Source organism: Ovis canadensis, chromosome 8 (genome assembly GCF_042477335.2).
Source record: "Ovis canadensis isolate MfBH-ARS-UI-01 breed Bighorn chromosome 8, ARS-UI_OviCan_v2, whole genome shotgun sequence".
NCBI classification, from domain to species: domain Eukaryota; kingdom Metazoa; phylum Chordata; class Mammalia; order Artiodactyla; family Bovidae; genus Ovis; species Ovis canadensis.
In genome coordinates this window covers 80,124,808-80,147,600 of record NC_091252.1, presented here as the reverse complement: position 1 = coordinate 80,147,600, position 22,793 = coordinate 80,124,808, and the positions used below count along the sequence as shown (strand labels likewise).

Sequence of the window (22,793 nt, the reverse complement as noted above, 5' to 3'; positions counted from 1 at the left end):
GATGGGGAACAAATGTACACCCATGGCTGATTCATGTGAATGTATGGCAAAAACCACTATAATATTGTAAAGTAATTAGCCTCCAATTAAAATAAATAAATTTTTTAAAAAAGAAAATATGGTACATATATACAGTGGAATATTACTCAGCCATAAAAGGAACAAAACTGGGTCATTTGTAGAGACATGGATACACCTAGAGTCTGTCACACAGAATGATGTAAGTCAAAAGGAGAAAAACAGACACTGCATATTACCGCATATATATGGACTCTAGAAAAATGGTACAGATAAACTTATTTCCAGAGCATCTTCTCTTAATAAAAATGTCAGTTTGTTGAGCCTCTGACTTCTTTCCCGTCATACCTGCATACATTTGATACCAATCTACCGCTTGCTACCTTATTCTAAATTTATTACAACTCAGCACATGGTAGATTCAGTTCAGTTCAGTTCAGTTCAGTCGCTCAGTCGTGTCCAACTCTTTGCGACCCCGTGAATCGCAGCACACCAGGCCTCCCTGTCCATCACCATCTCCCGGAGTTCACTCAGACTCATAAAATATTAAGTTGTATTAAGACAATGTAATATATATTGCTTATTATATTTGCTATGACTATGGCAAAATTACTTGTTTTTTTTTTACATATGAGGATATATTTCAGACCACAATAAAACCTTCACAGGAAAATGGTATTTCGTAAGCATTTTGATTTCCCACACAAAGTTTTTAGGAAGAGGGATACTGGAAAAATAGACTATTAATCTTGGCACAAATTTTGGAGATACCACATGCCACTTTAGGAAAGATATAAAGGAAACGGCCGAGAGATCTTTACCTGACTTGCCTATGGTCATAGGACTAATCTGAGACATAGTTAACTCCAGATAACAGTGAACTTTTTCTCTCAAAATGAAGCTACCATCACTTTATATATAAAATAGATTCAACTACAACTCTCATCACTTTTATCACACTGTAAATCAATAACTCACACTTCAAGGGATGTGTAAGATATATTTTACCATTGTGCCCAATGACAACACACAAACTAAGGCAAGGATCAAATCCTATGCAGACCTTGTGTAAATTACACAAAATTTATAAAATGTTACATGATATGGGAAAACTTACTATGTAAAAGAGGAGAAATTGTCAAGTTGACAACAAAAGTGCAGGCTATTAAGCCTAAACTATTTGCATATAATTTCCACAAGTTGAGAAAAAACTTGAAAATATTTACTTGATAAAAAAAAACTTGAAAACTTTTTAATGATAAAATCCTGTTTCTTTTTGGTGGACTAAAATGAGAAGGGTACAAGTACTTTTTAGATGAATTTTCTGGGAGACAAAAATGGCTTAGAAGCAATACAGTTGGAGAAACTGTATTCATTATGTCAAGAATATTTAGAAATATTTAAAAATTTCTTCCCAAATATTTTAATATCTGCTTTATAAAAATATCAGCTATATTACCTATAGCCTAATATAATGAATTACAAATATCAGCCTGATTTTTAAACTAATTTTTTCAAATATTAAATATATATTCTTTATATCCATATAAACATATAAATTCCTTCCTATAATAAGTTTGAAATCCAGTTTTTAAAGTTACATGGGAAAAGCCTCTTAAGTTATTAACACAATTTTATTGTCTTGGTATCATAAAGGAGAATTAAAATCAACTTACTTGATGTAATAGGGCACTTTATTATGTGAAATGGATCTTTGCCATGGCAGCTGGACTGAAGCTGAAGAAACAAATGGAGGTTATTGGAAACACTTCTAACTCTTATGTCCTACGCCTTAATGCAAAACAACTGAACATGTTTTATAGCAAATTCAATGAGAAATGCTGGATTCCTATAATTATGAAATATGCTAGGCCTAACAAAGAGTGGCTTTAAAGATTCATTTAAAGCATGGAAAGAAACAATACAGTCTCAATTTCTAATGCCAACTCTGATTAAACCTGTTGATATAAATATTTTTAAAAATCACATTTTATTGTTTCTAACAATCAACATTTAAAACTTATTTGAAAATACATATGCTGTATAAATTTTGTATAAGCTAAAACCAAAGTTAATTTTACCTAGGCAAAATCTAGGTATAATCTACAATCTACATATACCGATATTGTAAACTAGATTTCTTAAGATTGAATTTTCCAGGTCACTAATAATACTCTTTACTTTGCTTCATGGGCACAGAATAACTAGTACAGATGTCATTTAAACAAACTCAATTATATGGATTTTGAAAGGAGAAAATTAAACATAGCCCAAAGGTTTTAAAGAACCAAGGCAATTATCTAGATAGAAGAATTCCAAATACTTATTTTCATCTGAAATGCACAGGAAATACAGTTCCTTACTTTTATACACTAGACAGCACTATGATTGAGATTTTATATTTTGTTTTACTGAGGTACAAATTTCTTATAATTCCATTTACTATTTATAAAATTTTTTTCTACATTAATTAAGACTTATTCAAGTAGAGTTGTACCTGTGCATCTAGAACGTTTAAGGAATTTTGGTAAATATACTAAAAAAACAAGCAAATCCATCTAAAGTGTTGCAAATATCACTAGGTTCTCATATAACCAGTTGTTGCTACTATTTTTTTTTTCTCCTGAATAAGGTGTCATAATCCTACTCACTAATATTTAGCATTTTGAACTTTACAAAGCATTTTCAATATGTCTGTTAATAAGGAAGCGAACAATGAGGAACTAAATATTATATGTGAAATAACTTGCTCAAAAATAAATGGCCGAGCCCAAACATGATTTCAGGATTTCGGACCACCAGTCAGCAGTATTTCTGTTCGACAACCTTTCCTCTCTTTCTAAAGTGTGAGCATTCTCTTCTTGAACTATGTCCATGAAAGAATAAAAAGGGGATGACAATGTGGAACTAGGTATATTAAATTTCTCGTTAGAGCCAACCTCTTTGCAGTACTGGCACCAAGCTAATAGGTCAGTCTTTATTTTGTGCCTAACTAAACAGGCTCCTTTCATAACCATGGCTAAAGTTCAAGAAATTTAACAAAGCCAAAGATTTCAAGCAGCAGTGGATAACAATTACTAAATTTATTAATTGGGATTTTTTGGTACAATTCTCCATTCATTTTAATGACTGTTTTGATCTGAATAACCTCGACCTCCTGGACTGTTCATGCCAGACAATGAAGGGCAATGTGCTGGAGTTTCACAATTTTTACAATGTTTCACTTGCTAAAGAGCAAGAGTTTGATTTTTATTATGAAAGAATGGTTACTAGGTGAAAGTGTTCAGTTTCATCAATACTAATAAATATATACACTCTAGAACTATAGAGTCTTAATGGTTTGTTAAATTTCTCTTTACTTTGGTCTCAGCATATAGCTTTATGTTCCATAAAATAAAGTGCAAGCAATCTGGGGTAACTCACAGCTAATGAATAATGAAGCAAACCTATTTACTTCATGAACATGGAGAGTATCCAAACTTTGGACATGCACTATTGCATCCAGGTAGACAGCATATTCCAGGAAGGACTCAACATTTCAAAGACAGGCTACCTAAGAGCTCAGGTGTGTGAAACAGGTGTGGGAGTGATGGGGTGAGAGAGGACCGGGGAGAGACAGGGAGAATTGAAACAGAGAGACAGAAACACATTAGAGAGAGCTGGCTTGGGCACTAGAGAGGCGCAGGACAGGAAAATCAGGAATGACTGATTAGGATTCTTGAAATTGTAAGAGTAAGAAAAGCCTGACCTTGAAGTGAGGTAAAGCAAATCATCAAGCATGATGAATATTAAGAGAAAATATAAATGTAATAAATTTAGTTGGAAGACATATCATTATTATTTCAGTTTTCTCTATGGCTGTAGATACAAAGGCACCATAATTGGAAAAATAAGCTTTGCATTAAGTTTCAACCTTCACTTAAATTAAACTAAGTGCTTGCTTACATATGTTTTCCAGAGAAAAGGAAAGGAAAGGAATAACATTTAGAGAAAGCACTGGTGCTAAGAACTGTGCTAGGTGTTTTGTGTAACTTGGTATGTTTTCTTATTTAAATCTCAAGGCAATCAGAGGAAATACGTATTATTTTAGTAATTTTAAGATTAAAAAAATGAACTTTCAGGACTTCACAGTCCCGGTAAAAGGGAAAATTAATATTTTAATCTCAATCTGGGTGACTCTGAATCTGATATTCTTTAATTTCCTTAGCAGTGAGTGATAAAGAGCTCAAATTACTTATTAAAGATCTCATGAACAGTCAGTTCACAAAATGAAAAATTTCAGTTGAAGACTATTACATAAAACTCTACATGTGTGCTTTGGCTAAATCTGCAATATTTAATTAGAAGAAAAGCTAAGTATGATTGCAATGAGCCTAATAAACCAGAATCTTCTCAAAGATTTATGGGGAATTTTTTTCTTTTTGCTTTTTAAGTCTCCAGGTGCATTGAAAATAAATATGCATTTCTTAGTAGGAAAATTAATTTAAAAATTTTATATATAAAAATGATTTCTTTACTGTGAAAAAGTTCAAAATCTTTGCATATGGCACAGCAATAGGATACTATATTAGTTATTACAACAGATGGTTCAGTGAAAAACCCTAGCTAAAGATGAATTAATTTTTGCTTCACTTCAAAGACTTACCATGACCAGATGATAGAAACAGTAACCAATAAGCACTGGGTATTGATTGGTCACTGATGTTGAGATCTTTTTTTATATTCATCTAATAAAGCATATCTATTTATAGCAAAGGATATAGTTTCTTGAGTGAAAGTGAAATAATATGCTGATTCATTCAATTAATGAATTAACTGGAAGTCACATTGGTACTTACTAGAGAGAAAATGCTGAGAGGATGGTCCAAAATCTCTGTGGGCTTCCTGAAGCTGTTTAAGGCGATCATCTACAGAAACCTGCACATATACATACAAGAAATAATTTGATTTCAAAACAATGACCTTAATAATAGCCTTGATTTAACTACTATAATAAATGGTACTGTAGCCCAAGATATGACTGCTGGTACAGACTCGTCTAAATTTGGGATCAAAGTATGGGTATGAAAATAAACTCGACATCAAGTAACAGTAAATAGTGCCAGGTACTCTTCTAAGTATTTTATGTGAATTCTTTTAACTCTCACAAAACTCACATTGAATAAGTATTACTCATTACAATCATTGTTTTACAAATAAAGATATGGAGACCTAAAGAGGTGTTCAAGGAAATAAAGTTATTATTATGTGGCAATGTTAGTATCCACACCCAATCCATCAGATGTCAGAAGCTATGTCTTGACATTATTCAACACTTTAGTCAAAAGCAGTAACACTCTAAAGCATCCAAAATAAAGATATGGCCATGGGGTCAGTGCTACTCATCTCTCTTTTGTAAGGAAGGTGGTAAAAAGGGCTGTAAAAAGAAGTCTAAAATATTCCAAGGGAAAAAAAATAGATGATAATGATGATGACACAGATGACAGATATAGATGGAGAGTGAAAGGACATATAAATATGGATGACTTATATTCCTCCAAGTTCATGTCTATCATCTTGACTTGGGAGTATTCAAGTAGATACCAGGTGAATTATACACTCTATATATCTGTTTACACACAGTCTTAGCTCTCTACATTTTGAAAATGCGGATTTGGTACCCTGAGAAATTAACTGCAAATCAATAACAATTGCACACAGCCTACTGTCATTTCCATTTCTCTTCCTGGTCTTTGTCTAGTAGTGCTAGTCAGGTGTTCCACTTAGATTGCCAATCTTATTTTCAGCTGCCTTTAAATGGAACGTGTGTCTCTGGCTCACTGGGTACCTCCTTTTCTTCCTGGTTAGCTATCAAAATTACATTAGCAGGTACTTGGTTTGTTGTGACCAAAAACATTCAAATGCCACACTTTTACATTCCAGAGAACACAAGACGCTACTCTTGAAATTTAACATCACTGTCAGCCAGCATAAATTGAGCTCCTCATATTTAATCAGCAACTAACATCTGAGCAATCCACTCCAGTATTCTTGCCTAGAGAATCCCGTGGACAGAAAAGCCTGGTGGGCTGCTGTCCATGGGATTGCACAGAGTTGGACATGACTGAAGCGACTTAGCATGCATGCATGCATTGGAGAAGGAAATGACAACCCCCTCCAGTATTCTTGCCTGTGGGCTGCTGTCTATGGGGTCACACAGAGTCGGACATGACTGAAGCGACTTAGCAGCAGCAGCAGCAACATCTGAGCTCTAATGGTTACCAAGCTTAGAGATCAGCATGAAAGAATAACTTTTTCATGCATAATGTATTCCTTGACTTCTAATCTTTGCAGATGGTAACAACAGAAGCAGAGTGGCAAGGGAATCAAGATGGACCACAGCAATACCAGTATGAAGATAACGAATTAGAGAAATGGAGCAGAGTCAATTGAAATAGAATAAAATTCAAATGCTACTCTGTTCTACTCAGTAGAAAAGCATGCATGAGTTTAACAGATTCTGCTTTACTAATCCCAGATTAATATTCTTTTCAAAGACAGAAAAGACTGTTTAATACTACATACTCATTCATAACCTCTTCAATTTCATGAAGAAAATATAAACCACTAGGTGTTTCAACAGTTGAATTAATTCAGGACCTATCATGGGGCTTTCCTGGTGGCTCAGACAACAAAGAATCTGCCTGAAATGCAGGAGACCTGAGTCCAATTCCTGGGTTGGGAAGATTTCCTGGAGAAGGGAATGGCTACCCACTCCAGTAGTCTTGCCTGGAGAATTCTGTGGACAGAGGAGCCTGGTGGGTTACAGTCTATGGCGTCACAAAGAGACGGACACGACTGAGCAGTTAAAAATACTTGGCAGGCCACAGGACTTATTCAGGACCTACCATGCTATAAAATATTATACCTCTAAAATAAAATGGTTTTATGTGCTACCTCAAAATTGCATGTTTATCTTGTCAAATTAGGTCACTTCAATTTAGGTCCAAAACATATAGAGAGACTAGTAAGCATTATTTTTTTCAATCTTCCACTTTAACTGGGGCTTCCCTGGTGGCTCAGAGGGTAAAGCATCTGCCTGCAATGCAGGAGACCCAGGTTTGATCCCTGGGTTGGGAAGATCCCCTGGAGAAGGGAATGGCAACCCACTCCAGTACTCTTGCCTGGAAAATCCAATGGACAGAGAAGCCTGGTAGGCTACAGTCCATGAGGTTGCAAAGAGATGGACATGACTGAGTGACTTCACTTTCACTTTTTACTTAAAGTATCCCACTACTTTTCAAGGGAATAAATTATTATTATGACTCCTAGAAACTGGACACTCAGTGTGACAAAGCTCTACAAAGACTGAGCCAAATATTACTGACTGGAACATGTGGTGACTTGCAGATACTTAGTAACACTCAACAAGATTCTTCCTGGTTTGACTCTTAAAACTGAAATGCTCAGCTATATTAAAACAACTACATTAGAGCAACTAAGATATAAGAACCTAAGGTAAAATACCATTGTACTAAAGTGTGCTAGCTGGAAAAAATGAGCAAGATACATAAAAAGCAAGCAATGGAAGAAGGATGGATACTTTCTTAACTTTTCAAAAGAAAAAAAAAAACAAACCACGATTCAAGTAAGAAAAATGACTCCTTTATGAGCCATTATGGAAAGAATGTTTCTGTGACCTACCACAGGTTTCAATTACTATGATTTATTTGACCTTTTGCCATTTTCTACAAAAATCCTATGAAGAGAATGCTATAAAATTACATTAAAATCTATATTCAAAAGTAAATGAGGCCTTTGGGTTCAAGATACAGAAAGACAAATAACTAATGTCATCATATGCTAGAAATCCATTATTAAATACAACCCATAAAGACCGAGGAAAGGATGGCAAGTGGTAGAACAGTGGGGTAGGGCTTAAAGACCAAGGTGTGAGCCTGCATTATGAAGAGGAATCAGCTGACACCTGCAAAAGTTTCCATCGCATATTAAGGTCATCGAGCTGGCGAGACATCTTTAGAGACGGGTGCAAGTCAAGAGGAGACAGTTGACTGGATAAATCATTCATTGTTTTAACTTTTAAGTTGATTGGTGCAATTTCTTCTCTAAATGCCTAGGAGAAAAGATAAAAATAATGCCATTAGAAAAGAATAAAACAAAAGCTAGTATTCTGTATTTCCTAAAATAAATAAATAAATAACAAAACACCAAGATCAGCTGAAAAGCCATCTGTTATACCTACTCACTCAACAACTGACTTGACTGAGGTCTTAAAGAAACAGGACTACCAGCCAGAGTTCCCCTTTATAAACCAGAGACTCTAAATAGATGCATGAAGAGAAAAAGTATAGCACAAACACATTTAAATGATTTATGTATTTAATGATTATGTATTTCCTTCAAATTTTCCATTTATACTGTTTATTCTGGGAAACATTATTATTCATTTCACTAATTGCTAGACTGGATTTTATCTTTAATTTTCTTTCATATTTTCCAGCTTTTCATATGGATACTTTAATATTTTTTCACTTGATGCAAAAACTCAATTTGAAATGTCTCTATTTAAAATTAAGTTAGAAAGTGGCCAGTACAAAAAGCTTTCCTCACCATAAAATCCGTGCCTATTATATACCTAAGATGTAAATTTTCTCTCTTTCAAAGTCATTTATGACCTTTCTTTGTGCTTAGAGGTAGGGAAGGAAGAGCAGGGTCTATCAGAAAAGAGGTAAACAAAGCTTAGAATTGACAAATGACAGTTTGGGGCATAGTAAGAGACCTGGAACAGGTGGAGGTTGAAGGGATGTATGTCAAGAGGGAGAAATAAAACAAACAAAAAATATTTGGGTTCAGTGACAGTGATATGTCCTATGAGAACGAACAACATAATAATGAAAACACCAAGTTTTTCTCCTTTCTCCACATAATTTCAACCCCCTCTATGTTCATGTATATTTTTTTCCCATAAAGTTTTGCTTAAGATTCCATCCATCCCTTGAAAGACTCACTGGAGTGCGCCACCTATTGGGAAGACTTCCCAGAGGCCTTTCTTATTCCAGTCCTGGTTGAAGGCCCTGCCCATGTGTTTACCAGCTTTCTATCCCTCATCTCCAAACCAGCCAGGATTTCCAAGCCACACTTCTTTGGACACACAAATCAGGTTTTACAGTGGGGGCATTTTTTATTGTTTTGTGCCATATGAACCACTTGTTCTAGATTTTATATACTATTTCTTATTAGAGCTCTTAGTTCCTGGTGATGTGAGCTTTCATATTTTAATATCTCCCTCCATATAATGGAAGCTTCCTGAGAACAGACACTCTCCAGTACTCAGTACAAAGTTAGTAATAAAAGAGGGGCAGAGTTCCTTTCTAATGATCAAGGTTCAAAAATGGTATTTGAGGCAAGATTAAGTCAGTAGAGGATCTGCCTGAAATGCTGAAGACCGGGGTATGATCCCTGCATTAGGAAGATCCCCTGGAGAACGGAATGGCTACCCACTCCAGTATTCTTGCCTGGAGAATCCCATGGACAGAGGAGTCTAGTGGGCTACACTCCATGGGGTCACAAAGAGTCAGACACAACTGAGCAACTAACACTAACACACAAGCCAGTATAGCACCAGGAACAGAAGTGGGATATTAAAAGACACTTGAATATTTTTAATTCTTTGTTATGCTAAATATTAACTGTGTACCAAACATACAGGCATTAAGTGTTGTGAACATACTATTAGAATAAGCTCTCAAGTGTCATCTTTTCTGCAGTCTTCACCCTTTAAGAGAGTAGGCATATGTGTCTCAGTCCCATTTCTTCTCCTCTTTCATCACTCCAAGTTTAGCTAATGAATAACAGATATCAAAGTGCTTTTGAACGCTTTAAGGTTTTATTGAAACACTACAATATTAATTTTACTTCCTCCTCATACTTATAAAAAGGAAACCTTTAGGCACTTCCCAAATCCTCTTTTTATAACATGAAAAGGCTAAAAATAATCATTATGGTTGGTAAACATCAAAATAACATTACTAACATAATTTTGTTTTTAAAAAGAAAATTAATTTTCAACAAATCAGATAATACGTTTATTTCAAAATTGTTGAACATGTCCAAAAACCACATGAAGATGCTCAAGTTGAAGGGTCAGAAGAACAGATCTGGAGCCCAGAGAAAAAATGAAAGATATAGACCTTGGAGGTAACTGTGTAAATGACACCTGAAACAGTGAGCATAGAAGGCAACACAGGAGGAAATATCACCAGAACCTTTAAGACACTAGCATTTCAAATTTAGGCCTCGGATGGACATTTGATTTCAGCTGTAAATAAGTGATTGAAGTGGTGGAGTTAAATAAATTACTCTGTAATCGAGCATAAAGTAAAAAAAAAAAATTAAAATCAGATAGAAGAAAGCAAGCCCATGAAGATGTGAAAATTGCTGCTGCGTGGAAGGAATTCAGTTTGGGATAGTTTTTCTCCATGATTGCAGATGTTGATCATTCATAAGCGACAGAATGTATACAAATAAACAAATTCACAAATACAGGTCAATGACAAAAGAGGTACGATAACAGAGACATTATAGGTTTAAAGAATTCATATTTAATAAAAAAGCATGGGACATAGAGAGGGGTGGGAAAGGAGAATTTTTCAATCTGGACTTTGAAAAGGCCCGAGTTCCCGCAGATTCAGTTTGAGATACAGAACTCATATCTTTCAAGCTTTCCTCAGTGGTGATCTTATATCATAGTATAATAATCAGCTTTTAAAATCAATATCTTTGTATTTTGAAGGCCTTAAAGATGAACAATAAAATGCTAGAAAATATTCTCAGGTTTATATAATTTTAAATAATAACTAGTTTTACTTCAAATGATGGTGAAAGTTCTTTAAAAATTATAACTCTAAGACAGATTTTAGAGATGACAAGAGCTTTTTCCTTGGAATCAAGGCCATCCCCAAGAAAAAGAAATGCAAAAAAGCAAAATGGCTGTCTGAGGAGGCCTTACAAATAGCTGTGAAAAGAAGGGAAGTGAAAAACAAAGGAGAAAAGGAAAGATATATCCATTTGAATGTAGAGTTCCAAACAATATCAAGGAAAGATAAGAAAGCCTTCCTCGGTGATCAATACAAAGAAACAGAGGAAAACAATAGAATGGGAAAGACTAGAGATCTCTTCAAGAAAATGAGAGATACCAAGGGAACATTTCATGCAAAGATGGGCTCGATAAAGGACAGAAATGATAGGGACCTAACAGAAGCAGAAGATATTGAGAAGAGGTGGCAAGAATACACAGAAGGACTGTACAAAATAGATCTTCAAGACCAAGATAATCACAATGGTGTGATCACTCACCTGAAGCCAGACATCCTGGAATGTGAAGTCAAGTGGGCCTTAGAAAGCATCACTACGAACAAAGCTAGTGCGGGTGATGGAATTCCAGTTGAGCTATTTCAAATCCTGAAAGATGATGCCGTCAAAGTGCTGCACTCAATATGCCAGCAAATTTGGAAGACTCAGCTGTAGCCACAGGGCTGGAAAAGGTCAGTTTTCATTCTAATCCCAAAGAAAGGCAATGCCAAAGAATGCTCAAACTACCGCACAATTGCACTCATCTCACACGCTAGTAAAGTGATGCTTAAAATTCTGCAAGCCAGGCTTCAGCAATACGTGAACCGTGAACTTCCAGAGGTTCAAGCTGGTTTTAAAAAAGGCAGAGGAACCAGAGATCAAATTGCCAACATCCGCTGGATTATCGAAAAAGCAAGAGAGCTCCAGAAAAATATCTATTTCTGCTTTATTGACTATGCCAAAGCCTTTGACTGTGTGGATCACATTAACTGTGGAAAATTCTTCAAGAGATGGGAATACCAGACCACCTGACCTGCCTCTTGAGAAACCTATATGCAGGTCAGGAAGTTAGTATGGGACATGGAACAACAGACTGGTTCCAAATAGGAAAAGGAGTATGTCAAGGCTGTATATTGTCACCCTGCTTATTTAACTTATATGCAGAGTACATCGTGAGAAATGCTGGGCTGGAGGAAGCACAAGCTGGAATCATGATTGCCGAGAGAAATATCAACAACCTCAGATATACAGAAGACATCACCCTTATGGCAGAAAGTGAAGAAGAAGTAAAGAGCCTCCTGATGAAAGTGAAAGAGGAGAGTGAAAAAGTTGGCTTAAAGCTCAACATTCAGAAAACTAAGATGATAGCATCTGGTTCCATCACTTCATGGGAAATAGATGGGGAAACAGTGGAAACAGTGTCAGACTTTATTTGGGAGGGCTCCAAAATCACTACAGATGATGATTGCAGCCATGAAATTAAAAGACGCTTATTCCTTGGAAGGAAAGTTGTGACCAACCTAGATAGCATATTCAAAAGCAGAGACATTACTTTGCCAACAAAGGTCCGTCTAGTCAAGGCTATGATTTTTCCAGTGGTCATGTATGGATGTGAGAGTTGGACTGTGAAAAAGTTGAGCACCGAAGAATTGATGCTTTTGAACTGTGGTGTTGGAGAAGACTTTCGAGAGACCCCTGGACTGCAAGGAGATCCCACCAGTCCATCCTAGATCAGTCCTGGGTGTTCATTGGAAGGACTGATGTTGAAGCTGAAACTCCAATACTTTGACCACTTGTTGTGAAGAGCTGACTCATTGGAAAAGACCCTGATGCTGGGAGGGATTGAGGGCAGGAGGAGAAGGGGATAACAGAGGACGAGATGGTTGGATGGCATCACCGACACAATGAACATTGGTTTGGATGGACTCTGGGAGTTGGTGATGGACAGGGAGGCCTGGCGTGCTGCAGTTCATGGGGTTGCAAGAGTCAGACACGACTGAGCAACTGAACTGAACATAAAAATAATGCTTTTTGCTTACAAGCCACAGATAAAAACATAAAAGTCTTTAGACAAATAATGCATTTTAGGCTTAATTTTGTTTTTGTGGTCCAGTATTTTATGGTAACAAGGAATCTTTCCATTAAGAAAGTTTATCTTTTGGGTTTTAAGAGCCCCAAACTAAAGGCGCTTTCTGAAATAAAGCAAATTGTAAAACAGTTTCAGATCTGCTATGTGTTCTGATATAAAGAACAAATTTATCATGATTTGGCTGCATTTTCCCATGGAAGAATAAAATCTATGAGGTTTTCTTTGCTACAAAAACAGAAACATCTGCGTGTATTAAGGTGCTGACCAGCAGCCTATTGGCAGATGGGAATCTCAGCTCTTCTCCTGTCAGAGGTGTATACCCCACAGACAAGAGCGATTAAGTATAATTTAGGAACTTGAAATTATTCAATCACCCTAAAATATTTTGTTTTCCAGTTGCTTTGGTATATTTAATAATATTTAGCAATAATCAGAGAACTTATTTTCACCTGCCTATAACTTCAGGAGTATTCTTTAAGCACATATGAAACCTGCCAAAGTTTGAATATATTTATTTGGCTTAAAGAGACCTAGGTTTTCTTTTCTTTTTTTCCCTAATAAGATGTTAAAATATTTTAACCCTTGGTCTTAAGTATTAACTGTATTTTTCCTAGCTTTCCCACATAAGCAGAAATGTAAACAGAAGGATTTGGATGCAGAGATGGGTAATTTCTTCATCAAATGGGATTAACAAGTCCCAAAATTTTAGGCCAGATATAACTTCATTTTTCCCTCAACACTAATCATCCCATATTAAAAACTGATGCTTTCAAATTCAAATAGGTAAATTCTTACTCAATCAAGAGTCAGTTTTGCAAACCAATAGAACATAGTTTCTGTAATCTATTGGCTTAACGATTTTTCAGTGTTTGAAAATCGTCTTTTAAAGCACAAGAAGTGTGCAACTTTCAAAGAACTTATCCTATCCTAAAAAGTTGTATTTTCAGTTTGCTATCTTAACTCAGATTTATGGATACTACAGTTGACTTTATTTTTCTGAAGTCCAAAATCACTGGGGATGGTGATTACTTCTTGGGAGGAAAGTTATGACCAACCTAGACAGCACGTTAAAAAGCAGACACATTACTGTGTGAACAAAGGTCCATCTACTCAAGGCTATGGTTTTTCCAGTGGTCATGTATGGATGTGAGAGTGGGACTATAAAGAAAGCTGAGTGCCAAAGAATTGATGCTTTTGAACTGTAGTGTTGGAGAAGACTCTTGAGAGTCCCTTGGACTGCAAGGAGATCCAACCAGTCCATCCTAAAGGAGATCAGTTCTGGGTGTTCATTGGAAGGACTGATGCTGAAGCTGAAACTCCAGTACTTTGGCCACCTGATGTGAAGAGCTGACTCACTGGAAAAGACCCTGATGCTGGGAAAGATTGAAGGCAGGAGGAGAGAATAAGATGGTTGGATGGTATCACCGACACAATGGACATGGGTTTGGGTGGACTCTGGGACTTGGTGATGGACAGGAAGGCCTGGTGTGCTGCAGTTCATGGGGTCGCAAACAGTCGGCCACGACTGAGAGACTGAACTGAACTGAACTGAACTGAACAGCTACATGAAGAAGCCTACTTAATTCATGGTCCCTGGAAACATGTATATTTACCATGAAAGATGGCAAGATGGCAGACCCCAATACTTTTTAATAATAAATATTTTGTTTAAAATATAATATGTAACCTTTAAAGATTCAAATTCAAATAGTCAATCAAAATTGAGCTTAATGACTATTATCAATGAGGTCTCTACAATGAAAGAGAAGAGCAAGAAACTAATCATGAAACTCCACCATTTACTAGCTGTGTGGGCATGAAGCAATATCTATAGTTTTATCATTTGTACAAATAATAATACTTAGCTTGCTGGGTTGGTGTGGGAGTTAAAAAGGACAGCAATACAAACTGGCTAAAGAACAGGTCTTGGCATATAATAATCATCAATAAATGCTATTATTATTCCTATGTCTATACACAAATATATATTTACTTATACAATTTGCCTGAGTAGGAATCAGTACATTTCCTAGACCTTTCTTCTATTTCCTATTCAGCCACATGTAAAACAAACAGGAAACTATTATCTAATGTCTGTGCACAAAAGATGTATATCTTTTGCAATAAAAATCCCATTCCCACTATTGATACTGCCAGTCTGATTTGTCATCCACTTTTTCTTTGTTTCATGTTTACCTACTACATGGTTTACTGCATGCTAAGCTGCTTCTGTCATGTCTGACTCTTTGGGACCCTATGGACTGTAGCCCTCCAGGCTCCTCTGTCCATTGGATTTTCCAGGCAATAATACTGGAGTGGGTTGCCATTTCCTCCTCCAGGGGATCTTCCTGACCCAGGGATCGAACCCTTGAGCCTCCTACGTTGACAGGCGGGTTCTTTACCACTAGCTTCACCTGGGAAACCCATACAGTTTACTATGCTATTATGAACCTCAATGGCTTCGCTGGTGGCTCAGAATTTAAAGAATCTGCCTGCAATGCAGGAGACCTGGGTTCAATCCCTGGGTTGGGAAGACCCCCTGAAGAAGAGAATGGCAACTCACTCCAGTATTCTTTCCTGGAGAATTTCATGGACAGAAGAGCCTGGTATACTACAGTCCATGCGATCACAAAGAGTCAGACACGACTGAGAGAAGAAGACTTTTACTTTTTCACAAATCCCAAAACATTCTAAATCTGTTTATTTGTGTCTTTTACTGCCTAAATTCCACTAATCTCTTTTCTGGATATGTTCTAGAATACAAGAGCCAAAGGGAATCTAGACCAGAAGTCTAACATCCTTAACTCTGGGCAATATTACAAACAGAATTTATAGCTAAAATAATTCTTCATTATATACTCAGACAATAAGATATAATTAGTAAAAATGCCCAGTAAAACAGTACACTTTTGACTAAACCTCTACATCCAACCACCCATGTAAAAAGCAACCTGCCAGACTACGTCATGTGGATGCCATTCTGCAAGAGCCAGGTTGTGAAAAACACTATAAAGGAAACAATTCAGTTTCTTCAACAAATACCTTGCAGAGACAATAAAAGATAAAGGGGAAAATAAAAGATAGAGGGGAAAAGATAGAGGAGATTAAAAGGGACTTCAAAGTATTCTTACAAAAACAGATAAAACTAAATCTATACTGTTTAGGGATTCACAGGTGGGTGAAAATGTATGACACAAAATAAAAGTAAAGTATTGAAAAAGTCACCTTAGTTGCTGTTTTGGTAGGGAGGGGAGTTCCGATGGTGAGGGGCATATGGAAAACATCTGCTGTGTCTAGAAAAGTTCTATATCCTGACTTTGATGGATATTGTCACAGTGTTGGCCTTATAACAATCCTTTGTAACAATTTATATAATGTATGTGGCTCTCCTTATTTGTGTTACATTTAACAATAATAAAGTGAAGTCACTCAGTCCTGTCTGACTCTTCCTGACCCCATGGACTGTAGCCCGCCAGGCTCCTCTGTCCACAGGGAATCTCCAAGCAAGAATACTAGAGTGGGTTGCCATTTCCTTCTCCAGGGGATCTTCCTGACCCAGGGATCAAACCTGAGTCTCCTGTATTGCAGACAGACTCTTTACCCTCTGAGCCACCAGGGAAAGGATTTCTTAAAACCCTTTATCTGAGGCAGGGATGCTGACCATGGTTTTCTCAATGTGGTCCTGAAGTGAGTCGATGAGCAAGTCTCCCACGGGCTTCCAGCCATTCCGCACAGCCTCTGCCTCCTTCAGGTCAGCATCCAAGTCATCCATCGCTCCCTGCAGGTCTCTGAGCTTTTCCAACGCCTTGTCCACTTGCTTTTGCCAACTGCTAGTAACAGCATTTAGACTTTCCCACTTCTCTTTGACTTCGGAAGACTGCTTGCGCATGGCTTTGGCAATCTTTTGGGCTTTCTCCTCAGGAGTCAAATCTGTAATTTAGGAAAAAAAAAAAAAAGAATATTTGGATGACTGGTCAACTCTACTTTCTTATAGGCAAGTGTAAGCACCACCTTTCAAAGGGTAGCACCTAAGCTACATTAGCCAGAGTAAGAAAAACTGTCTCCATACTGCTTCTACTTATCCCTGCTCTTCTTCAAAATAGACAAGAGCCACTCAGAGTGATCAACAGCCCTGTGGTTTTGGTGACTTTTGAATTTTAATATATTTGCAAACCTTGAAATGTAGCAACTCAAGAAATACAGGAATTTTTCTTTAATACAAATTTAATGAAGTAAAATCCAAAGACAGCTTTTCATTAGTTTTTCATTGTTCTCTAGAGAAATGGGAAAGATAACTAGGAGAAAAACAGCTTTAAGTCATAAGGGAAACTTTGAGAAAATAAGATTAATTTATCATGTTACCAAAAAAAATACAACTGACATATCAAATAACATATAGCAAATATAAATAACATATCATAGATAATCCATCACCGCTGAATCTGTTTGGCAATTAGCTCATCTTTAATACAAGTTATTCTCTGTAGCCTAGAAGTATAACACATCCACACATACTTCAACAAAAAGACAGCAAGACTTCAAGAACCACCCTAAATATTTAACAGATCAACAGAACTTGGGCTTCCTCAAGTGGTAAAGAACCCGCCTGCCACTGCAGGAGACAAAAGGGAAGCAGATTTGATCCCTGGGTTGGGACGATCCCCTAGAGGAGGACACATCAACCCACTCCAGTATTCTTGCCTGGAGAATCCCTTGGACAGAGGAGCCTGGTGGGCTACAGTCCCTGGAGTTGCAAAGAGTCAGACTAAAGCAACTTAGCATTATCATCAATGGGACTTGCAGAATTTCTGAAATAAAGTAGACTTTTCAGACAGGAAAGGGCAGGCATAATGTAAGATGCTGCCAGAGGACAGGAGCGGTAAGACAGGGTAAGAGTCCAGAAGACAAGCGCAGGAAATAGAAATCAAAGTCAGGTTGAAAGCCAAGAGTCAGAAACAGTGATGAGACGCTGGCAAGACAAGGACAGGGGAACTTGATGGTCGTAGAACAGACACTCTTGAAGCAGGTAGAGACCTCCATCTAAACACTCCTGAGCCTCACTACCCTTAACACCCCAGGATGCTGCCTTTCCTTTCTAGCAGCTGGTTTGATGGTTCTCATGCTTGTCCCCTGTAAGCAGAGAGGCAAGTCAGAATCAAGGTAAATAAACTGTGTATTTCTTTAGAATAGAAGTGCATATTCTTCTTTGTGATGACATCCCATCTTTTAGTATCAATCACATTAGCGACACCCACTTCACCTCAAAACATTCCACACCACTCATAAAATGCACAGAAGTTCATCAAAACTTCTGATAAGATGCACCGAAGCAAGCCCTTCAAAACCATAACTTTTCTATGCAACACACATCTGTCTGCCTGTCTTTATTTAAATATTACGTAAAAGTCGAGATAAAATGGACAGAACATTTATTTTTATCTAAGTTTCCAGAAGACCCAGTTCACTGGAAAAGACCATGATGCTAGGAAAGACTGAGGTTAAGAGGAGAAGGCAGTGACAGAGGATAAGATGGTTGGATGGCATCACTGACTCAACGGACATGAGTTTGAGCAAGCCCAGGGAGATCATGAAAGAGAGGGAAGCCTGGTGTGCTGCAGATCATGGGGTCGCAGCGAGTCGGACACAACTTGTGTAGTGAATAAAAACCACAACCAGTTTCCAGAAATTTCTAGACCTCATTGTTTAAATGCAAACAGCTATAATAAATCTCCAGGAATGACACAGATGATGAAGAGCTTAGAAACCCAAGAACTTCGAGTTTGCTGCTGAAAGATATGAGGCTACACAGAAACATGACCCATCCCTTAGCAGATGAAGTGATTATAAGAAGAGACAATGTTATGATAGACAGATTGAGTATACTAGTAAAAGATAAATAAGGAAAATAAGTGAATTAAAGCCCAGCTTTAAGGACTGCTTAGAATTAGATACACAACCCAGTACAACGGTGAGGGGAGGGAGTTAAGAATCCTGGAAAAAAATAACTTCTTTTTCCAAACTTGTTACAGGTCAAGGTTTCAAGGTTCTTGATAAAAAAAACAATTTTGTGAGGACAGGTATATCACTAAAAAGGCAACTTTATTTAAATCCTTAAACCTTCAAGATTTTTTACAAATCAAAAAATGTTATATCAATACTATTTGTATTTTATATAAATATAACATGCTATGTGTAAGAGAAAAAAATCATTCTTAGCCTGATAAGAAAGGGAGTCAATAATTTTTATGGTGGCAACTGCTGTACTTGTTAATAAATCACTTGAATTTTTTGAAAGATATATTTTAAACACTCTTGTTTTATTGACTTTTGTAAAAAACATAATACAGTGCCAATTTCAGAAAGACAACTTAATTATGATTATTTTCTCTAGATAAAGTAAAAACTGTTTCTAAGTCAGTCACTGAATAACCTGGTAGGGAGACACACAGCTTCTTTGTCCTGTGACAAAACAGCCAACTCTGGCTGTGACTTTTTGTCTTCATTTAATGTGAAATCTTTTGATTGAGCAGTCCTTCTGTGGTATTTATAATAAAATCCCCACTCAAGCAGCTACTCGAAAGAAAAGTTCTACGTTCAATTCACCATCTGTTTGCCAGAAAGAAAGTGTATTAACTAATCACAGAATCAGAATAAAAGTGCCTCCTGTTGCAGCAACAATCTCAGTTTAATATATACTTTAAGAACAGAGCAAAGTACAAAGCCAAACAAAAACCTTCCAGAACTTTTGTAAAATAGGTAATAAGAAGCAACATGTGAAATCCCAAATTTTGACAATTTGGGCTAAGAAAATAGAATAAATCAAATCAAAACAGAAAGCAAGCATAAAACATGAAAATAATAAAGGGATATCCAGACTTTAAAAAAAAAAAAAAAAAAACCTCCTGTTACTTGAAAATCAAAGGACAAAGTTCACTTCAAATTTTCCAAATAGATATTTTGCAGTAAAGTTCAAGACCCTCATGCAAGAGTGGAGAATCTCTTCGACCAGTGGTTTGGAATTCTGGTAACATTAGAAACCTCCAGGAGAGGGGCTGTCTTTTTACTTGTTTGTTTTTAAATGCTAATCCCCAAGGACCAAGTATTAAAAGATTCTGGCTTAGTTGGTCAAGGGTGAAGGGAGGCATGGATATATTTTAAAAAGCTCCCCAAGTAACAGTAATTGTTGCCAGGATGGAGCAGCGTCAGTCTATTGGATTATAAATTGATTGCTCTGGTCACTGCTGCTGGACAGAGTGTTTCCACCCAATTGAGCTGCTGTGTCATTCCCTTGCAGAGCAGGGTGCTAACTACTGAAGGTGGGAAAGCAAATGAAGCTTGGTGATAAGAGGGGAATCTAATTTGCATTTGAAAAGGCAGTAATAGAGGCTAATAGACAGAGGAAAGAACAGGATAAAACCAGGTAAATTTAGTGACAATTCACAGATCAGAAGCACTTTTCCTAGGTCACTCTCCTACTCTCTGGTGTGTGTGGGTATGTTTTTGGGAGGGAGTACTTTGCTTCACTCTCCATTCTCCCATTCTTCTCCCTTTAAGCCTTCCTATTTATCTCTGAGGGTGGGACTGTATTTATTTTTATATTTATAATTATATTATAGGCTCAGAGGGAAAGAAACTGCCTACAATGCAGGAGACCCACATTTCATCCCTGGGTTGGGAAGATTCCCTGAAGAAGAGAATGGCAACCCACTCCAGCGTTCTTGCCTGGAGAATTCCATGGACGGGGAACCTGGTGGGTTACAGTCCAAAGAGTCAGACTTAATTGAGCAACTAACACTTTTACTTTATCACTATATATTGTATATAGTATAATGTGTTATAAAGTATTATAAATATTATCATACTTATATTTATATAATTAAAGTAGAAATTCATTTATTGTGTTACAAAACATTTAATGAAGAGCAGATATCTTTTAGGAAGGAGAAACAAGAGAAAGAGCGGAGAAAGGAATGACCAACCCTGCAGCTTTCTTTCAGGTCCACTGACCTTTATTCTTCAAATATGCAAATTAATTGGATGGCACTTACACCACTCTCTTCTTTCTACCCTGTATTCTACGCTTCACTGGAATACAGATGGAAAACGAACCTGGACCAGAAGCAAGGACTAAGACTTGCAATCAGCACTGCTCCCATCCTGCCCTTGGCTCCCAGGTGAGCTAGATGACCTGCTTTATCAGTGGGAACTCTGTGTTCTCATGCTGGGAAAAGATTTTACACAGGGCCCCCTTTTCTTCTAAAATTCAATTATATAAGAAAAACAAAGCCACTGTGTGTCTCAAAGAAGTCTCACATTAGAGGGAAAAACAATTTTTTCCCTCTTTTGTGTACTTATAATTTTTTTTTACATTTAAAAACATCGAAATATATGTCCTCCCTATGAAATACCATAGAAACCTGAAGAAATTAGAATCAGTTCAGCTATTTTAAATAAAGATTTTCCACATTTGTCATATTTTCTTTCTCAATTTTGGAATTAACACACAATCTCCATAGTGACTTTTTATTCTTAGATTCTAAAGCTTTATGTCATGCATGTTTGTTTCTGTTCATCTTGGTTTTACAGTATTCGGTCTAGAGACTAGTATGTCTTCAATATATATATATATTTACTGAATTGAAATTTTCAATTTTCTGAATGGAATTTTCAACCTTACTCTTTATTGAGAATATTCAACTTCATAATTTTAAATGGAAATCTTTCCACTTATTTTTTCTTCCTTCACCCTAAACCCATTAAAGCATTTCCATTAATTGTTACTATTTTTTTTTTTTACTGTGAAAGGGAAGGATAAAGCTTATGTAGTTATTTAAAGTATGGTAATTTCATCTCATTTGTACTGTTTGCTTATTTTTTGCATGTATCTATAATCTTCTTATATTTCATCGAGAGATAAAGAGGACATGTTAAGACAAACAAGTAGAGGGCAAAAATTCTCCAGAGTAGCCTTTTTACTCCGTGGATAATTTGGTGCAAGGATGAATTAGTTTGTATGCCAATCCAATGCTAACTAGTTATGTGTTCGTACCATAGATATATTCCTTACCTCTTCGAACTTCAGTTAATATCTGTAAGGCTACTGACACATGCCTGACAGAAAAGCTTCAGCAAAGGTTAACTACTTTCTTTTTTAAAATGATTTTGTTACTACGTCTGGGAGGTTTAGCTATCTCTAGAGATTTTTCACATAAGCAAACTAAGCTGATTAGCCAACAAGAATTCACAGGAAAAAAAACAAAGCTTCCTCATATATCTAGAGACCAAACTTCACTCTGTCTCTCTCTTTAGCCCCATTCTGTTTTTCTGTCTCCTTCGTAACTAGAAGATGTTTCTGATTAAGATAATGGGAAATACATTCTTCTCAAAGTTTCTGATTACATGATTAACATCAGTTTAATCTTTCTGAAATGATCAGTGTTGAAGACGACCCTGCCCATTTCCTTTTCTGCATGATGATTGGCGACAACAATTCATTAGGAACCAGATTACAAGTGCACCATCAAGTGCCATCATCTGATTACTGTAATATTTCTCATTATATTCATCTAATACATTATAAGGATGACAACAGTAAGACAATACCCAGAGCAGATTAACCTGATAATGTATAGCCTAAGTCTTTCAGTAGGTATATGATAAACATAATAAGGATACATCTTGCTGCCAAGGAATTTGTCAAATCCTTAAGAGAAAGAAGACAGTGAACAGAAACATTTAGGTCACGAACTGTACAGTAAAGAGATTTAGGGAAAATCTTTTACAAATACCAAAATACAAGCTATGAAGGAGAGTCAGGGGTGGAGGTGGGGTGTAT

General features: G+C 36.6%; 1 protein-coding gene across 13 annotated transcripts in view; it reads right to left on the bottom strand.

Annotated features, from left to right (window-relative positions):
• Positions 1 to 22,793, bottom strand: part of UTRN (utrophin) — a 555,792-nt gene that overhangs the window by 99,137 nt on the left and 433,862 nt on the right. For all 13 annotated transcript variants that reach the window (XM_069598624.1, XM_069598629.1, XM_069598632.1 and 10 more), the window contains 4 exons: positions 16,620 to 16,888; positions 7,985 to 8,131; positions 4,857 to 4,935; positions 1,695 to 1,755 (listed from right to left, as the gene is read on the bottom strand). In XM_069598624.1, coding sequence (XP_069454725.1) covers positions 1,695 to 1,755; positions 4,857 to 4,935; positions 7,985 to 8,131; positions 16,620 to 16,888 — 556 coding nt within the window. The remainder of the gene's footprint in view (positions 1 to 1,694; positions 1,756 to 4,856; positions 4,936 to 7,984; positions 8,132 to 16,619; positions 16,889 to 22,793) is intronic.